This window comes from Ursus americanus, chromosome 24, assembly GCF_024610735.1.
Source record: "Ursus americanus isolate L20-20 chromosome 24, mUrsAme1.1.p, whole genome shotgun sequence".
Lineage (NCBI taxonomy): Eukaryota > Metazoa > Chordata > Mammalia > Carnivora > Ursidae > Ursus > Ursus americanus.
The window spans coordinates 6,642,211-6,647,847 of record NC_142150.1 but is presented as its reverse complement, the minus strand read 5'-3'; the positions used below and the strand labels follow the sequence as shown (position 1 = coordinate 6,647,847).

Below are 5,637 nucleotides of genomic sequence, written 5' to 3'. Positions count from 1 at the left end.
GATCACTGCTGGGTGGAAAATGTGTTGCAAGTGTTTGTGGTGGGCACATGAGTGGAAAGCACAAATAGCTGGGATACCACTGAGTTGCCCAAATGAATGATGATAGAGGCTTGGAGTAGCAGCAGGAATGGAGAAGTGCGAATGTATTCATGATATATTTTTGTGGTAAAGCTGAGATGACTTTTTTTTTAAGATTTTATTTATTTATTCGACAGAGATAGAGACAGCCAGCGAGAGAGGGAACACAAGCAGGGGGAGTGGGAGAGGAAGAAGCAGGCTCCTAGCGGAGGAGCCTGATGTGGGGCTCGATCCCAAAACGCCGGGATCACGCCCTGAGCCGAAGGCAGACGCTTAACCGCTGTGCCACCCAGGCGCCCCGCTGAGATGACTCCTAATGGGAACAAGACAAAAAGGACAAAACGAGATTCCAAGGTTTGTGGTTTGAGCAAATGGGTAGTGTTTAACTGAAATTAAGGGGTTTGGAGTAGGTGGATAGGTATGGGGCTTAGGAATTGGAGCCTTGTTAATTTTGAGTTATCTATTCCGTATCTGCACTAAAGACGTAAATTTGGCTAGTGGTAAGAATGCATCTTTGCTAATTTGGCTAGTGGTAAGAATGCATCTTTGCTACGGGACAATAGATTACTCAATTTGAATGGAATTCCTAATGCTTTAGAAGAAAATTCCTCATCAGGCAGTGACAGGTTGAAAGATTGGTGGTGGATGTTTTAGTAATTTCTTTCTAAGTCTTACCACTTACTTTAAACATTGACGACAGCCGTTTCCTGATTTGACTTCCCCCCCTTCCCAGACCCATGCGGCTTTTTAAACAAGCCCCTTCATTTGCCCATTCTTTCGACTCATTCCTATGTACCAGCACTGAGTCTTAAAGAGTTACAGTGACAGTTCCCTTTTGCCAGGAAGTTCAATACCTGTTTCTATTTCTCATCCTCCACACCTCCTCTCATCTCTACACCCAGCACCTGCCTTTGCAATCGTTTCCCTGTTGGCCAATCTCTCTCACAGGGGCACGCAACTCTATGAGGATCCGCCCAACACGCCTCCCTGCTCAGCCAAGAGCCCCACAACCCTGTGTAGGGGAAACGTGGAAGTTTACCAGGTGGAGGGGTAGGTAGTGGGTAGGGGGTCCAACCCGGCCTGGTTCAAATCTCTGGGTTCTTCTCTGTGGTCAGTAAATTCTCCACAAGACATTAAAGTAGGATAGAAATAAGAAATGGGAGGGCGCCTGGGTGGCTCAGTGGGTTGTGTCTGCTCAGGTCGTGTTCCCGGGGTCCTGGGATGGAGCCCCGGATCCTGCTCCCTGCTGCGCGGGGAGTCTGCTCATCCCTCCCCCACTGTCGCTCTCCCCTGCTCCTGCGCGCGCTCTCTCTCTCAAATAAATAAATACAATCTTAAAAAAAAAAAAAAAAGAAATGGTAGCGGTGGCTGGGCGGTAACTACCAGGCCTTCCACTGTAGCACTTACCGACATGGTATTTTACCAGTGAATTTATTACGGGCAGGGACAGACTTTGAAGTAGCTAGCCCAAGACAAGACCTGGCGCTGCTGAATGAATGAACCGTTGTGTATGGCTGAACTTCAGGCACCCAAATTCGCTGAGCGGCGGTGTCGCACATGAACGGCCCTTCTAGGGCAAGGACCAAATCCATCAACCCCTGCCGCAGCTGCGCCACGCTCACTCCCAGGCCGGGATTCGAACCTGCACAATGGTAGCGCAGGCAGCTCCTCCATGAAGTCGGCCGGCCGCAGTCTTAATTTCCCGCTCGGGCCACGAGCCTCCTCAAAGACCGACGCATGCTGGGATGTGTAGTCCTGTCGATTGAGGAATCTTGCAGTACCACGCTGAAGTGCATTTCGGGATATGCAGCCTGCGGACGCCGGGGCCACGCAGCGTAGCTCGCCGCCTGCACGCGAGAGGCGCTGCCGTGTGTGAGGTCACTTCCTGTGTGCTGGGTGGCTTCCTGCGGCGTTCCTATCCTCGCTCTCTTTTTCGCAGCTTGACCGCCGCCATCATGGGTCGCATGCACGCTCCCGGGTGAGCTCGGGTTTCTGAGCGGGTTGCAGGGCTGGGCCGCGGGGTGGAGTGGAATGGAGAGAGTGTGGGCAGCGAGTCGAGAGGATGATTTTTCTAGGCCGTTGTGGCACTGAGCACCATCTCATCCGGAGACTGTTTCTTTCCCCAGGAAGGGCCTGTCCCAGTCTGCTCTGCCTTACCGCCGCAGCGTCCCCACCGTAAGTAGCGTGGGGGGACGCCGGAGAAGTCGGGGAGGGGGGGCTGCCATCCGTTTCTCGGGAGACTCGGTGCCGGGTCGGGGGCCATGTGTGCACGAGGAGCGCCGCTGAGGGTGGTGAGGACGGCAGTTTCGGAACCATCTCTGGTTTCTCGTCGTAAGGCCAGTTTCTTTTCCATAAACAGTGGCTGAAGTTGACGTCTGACGACGTGAAGGAGCAGATCTACAAACTGGCCAAGAAGGGCCTGACTCCCTCACAAATCGGTGGGTGTTTCTGTGTAACGTAGCCCCTTCCGCCTGCTCTCGTGTGTAATGTGCTGGAAAAGTCGCTGGGGGTAAATGTGCCGCATACGTGCTTTGAAAACTTTTTGCTCGTTTTCCTGGCTTTTCTACTGATGACCGGCGCCTGGTGTTCATTTGTTGGACTCTCAAGCTCTTATTTGGAAGAGGAGAACATTATTAAAATGCTCTCCGATGGGCTCGGTGCTGTCCAGCTGAATGGTTCTAAACATATGTAAAATATACTGACTGCATTTAGTTCTGACCGCTGTTACTTTGAAATGCGAAGTTTTCTCCATCTTACAGTTGAGGAAACTGAGGCACGGGGCAGCTATACAACTAGCTCCAGATCACTCACCTATTAAATGTAGTAGCTGGGATTGGCAACTCAGAGTACTTGTTACACTCTTACGTTGTGGTGCGAACCTCAGTTGTGTGTAACTTCGTGCAAGTCGTTTGATTCATCCAATGTTTGCCTGCTGTGTGGTTCTGGATCGTGAGAATACAGTAGGCCAGAAAAGGGCAAAATATGTGCCTTCTTGGAGCTTATATAATCTAGCAGAGGTATTATACGCTGTAGGAAATAGGTGATAGACTGTCAAGTATTCAGATGGTGCTATTTTGAGGTTTAAATAATATATGTAAAGTTTTTAGCAGAATGTCTGATACAATTTCTTAATTAATGTTGGTGGGTTTTAATTATTGAGCAAATATACATAGCAGGAATCTCATTGATTTCCAGCAGGTTCGCTCTGATGATGGTCTTCCAACATTTGCAGTTTCTTCTAGAAAGGTTTTTCTTAGCATGGGGTAAACCAGCCTGGGATGACTGAGCTTTGCGTGCATTCTCATGGTGGTTTCTGTGATATATAAGTAACCCCATTTTACAGAGGAGAACTTGGAAAATGACTTGATCATAGAGCTTTGATATCACATGCTTCAGCTGTGTGTGTGGTGAGGGAATTTGTATTACTCCTTTTTCAGGTGTGATCCTGAGAGACTCCCATGGTGTAGCGCAAGTACGTTTTGTGACAGGCAATAAAATCTTGCGAATTCTTAAGTCCAAAGGACTTGCTCCTGATCTTCCTGAGGATCTCTACCATTTGATTAAGAAAGCTGTTGCTGTTCGAAAGCATCTTGAGAGGAACAGAAAGGTAAGAGAATAGAATTGCTTGTACGAACATATTTCAGTAAAGTATAATGCATCTGATGTGAATTACGTAAAGAGGCTTAAAGCACAAACTTGTCACACTCCAGTTGCTTTGAAATAAATTGTACCAGAAGAAGCTGGGGTGGGAGAGTGGCTTTGGCTCTGCAAGATACGGTATATTCAGTTGGTTGGAAATGTTGAGGTGTTTATTTGCAGAGTTTTGTGGTTGCTTTATTTTTTTTTTATTTGCAGAGTTTTGCCAATCATTCATGTTAAGATTTCTGGAAGCCTTAAATTACCTTAAGGACTTACTCTAGCTACGTGAACCCTAGTTTATGATTCTATTACAGGCCATTGGGTAACTTCATTAGAGTGTGTGGTAGCTATACGTTCTTTTGTTAAAATAATATTTGATAATGTTGTTTTGAGTGTTTTTTTTTTTTAATTCCATCAATTTTTACTTTTAGGATAAGGATGCTAAATTCCGACTGATTCTGATCGAGAGCCGTATTCATCGGTTGGCTCGATATTACAAGACCAAACGAGTCCTTCCCCCCAATTGGAAATAGTAAGTATTAATCTTTTTTAAGAACAGACGTTAGCCATATAGTAAATATAGTAGCAATGTAGTAAAAGGCTAGTTAGTTACACGTTTTCGGCCATGGCTACTTGGTCAGCTACTCTTTCAGCTTTGCCATTATTAGGAGGAATACAGCCATAGACAGTACATAAACAGGCATGGCTGTGTTCCACTGAAACTTTATTTCCAGAGACAAGCTAAGGGCCATGGTTTGCAGATCCCTGGTTTAAAACATGAATAAGCCCTTTGAATCACTTCTAAATGGTGGGTAAAGTTGCAGTTCATACCACTGATCTCCGTGTCTATGTTGTCTCCAGTTTTGCATAAATTGCTCACTACAGTAATTTCCAAACATTCACAGTTGCTACCAGCAGGGTTTTTCCTTATTTTAGCGAGTTCTCCCTTAGATGAGTGACCATCTTCATCCCTCATGCTGGACACAATGAGCTAATTCAGGAACCTGGCATTTCAGTGCATTTTATGTATCTGTGGTTTATTTTAGCTGTTTCGAAGTAGCTGTGTTAGGTGTGAGAGTCTGTGAATGAATATGGAGGACCTGTTTTAATTCAGTTCTTCCCCCTTTTTTCCTTTTCAGCGAGTCATCCACAGCCTCTGCCCTGGTCGCATAAATTTGACTATGTACTCAAGCAATAAAATCATTGTCTAACTAGAAGGATATTTTGTATTTCTTTCCCTCAAAAATACGTATCATTCATTCACGTATGTTGATCTTTTTTGATGTGGAAGTGCGTTGGCACAATAAGCGTGTGATTCCGCAGGGAGCAACCAGATAGCACCCATCTTTTTTATCCCTTCACTGCTCAACTAGTTGAGCAGTTTATAACTTCATGGGTGGTTGTTAAATGGGGAGGGAGGGTGGCAGGACTGGAAGAGACTAGGAGGTGTAGTGACTTAATTATTTTGATGTCATGACAAAGATGTTTCTAAGTTTTTTTTTTTTTAAGATTTTATTTACTGAGAGCATGAGCTGGGGGAAGGGCAGGGGGAGGGGGAGCAGCAGACTCCCCGCTGAGTGCAGGGCCTCATGTGGGGCTCCATCCTGGGACCCTGAGATCATGACCGGAGCCAAAGTCAGACAACTAACTGACTGAGCGACCCAGGCGCCCCATTTCTAAGTATTCTTGCTACGTTTGCTGTTAATACTAAGGTGGACCTGTGATCAATGTCATCCAGCATATGTAGTAGTCTAGTCTAGTCTAGTCAGAAACGTGTAAGAAAGCTCTTCTGCAGGGGGGGCATCTTTACTATGGACGGACCACAGGAAGAACTGGTGTTTGATCCCAGTCTTGCTGGTAAGACTTAAAGATGAGGAAGAAGGAATTCAGATAATAGCAAGCACAGTTCCATCTGGAGCA

The 5,637-nt window shown here is 46.4% G+C and overlaps 1 protein-coding gene across 1 annotated transcript; it reads left to right on the top strand.

Annotated features, from left to right (window-relative positions):
- The first annotated feature begins 1,920 nt into the window (after positions 1 to 1,920).
- On the top strand, positions 1,921 to 4,934 carry RPS13 (ribosomal protein S13). Its single transcript, XM_045796590.2, has 6 exons — positions 1,921 to 2,056; positions 2,205 to 2,253; positions 2,438 to 2,516; positions 3,516 to 3,685; positions 4,149 to 4,249; positions 4,857 to 4,934. Exons 1-6 carry the CDS (start codon positions 2,034 to 2,036, stop codon positions 4,888 to 4,890), a joined length of 456 nt encoding a protein of 151 aa, XP_045652546.1. The 5' UTR covers positions 1,921 to 2,033; the 3' UTR covers positions 4,891 to 4,934.
- The last annotated feature ends 703 nt before the right edge of the window (positions 4,935 to 5,637 follow it).

Bases quoted from the DNA above. Each gene is read 5' to 3' on its own strand.
- RPS13 (XM_045796590.2), top strand. From the start codon at position 2,034: ATGGGTCGCATGCACGCTCCCGG. The intron at 3,686-4,148 runs GTAAGAGAATAG...TTTTACTTTTAG, and splicing joins ATCTTGAGAGGAACAGAAAG to GATAAGGATGCTAAATTCCG. The intron at 4,250-4,856 runs GTAAGTATTAAT...TTTCCTTTTCAG, and splicing joins CTTCCCCCCAATTGGAAATA to CGAGTCATCCACAGCCTCTG.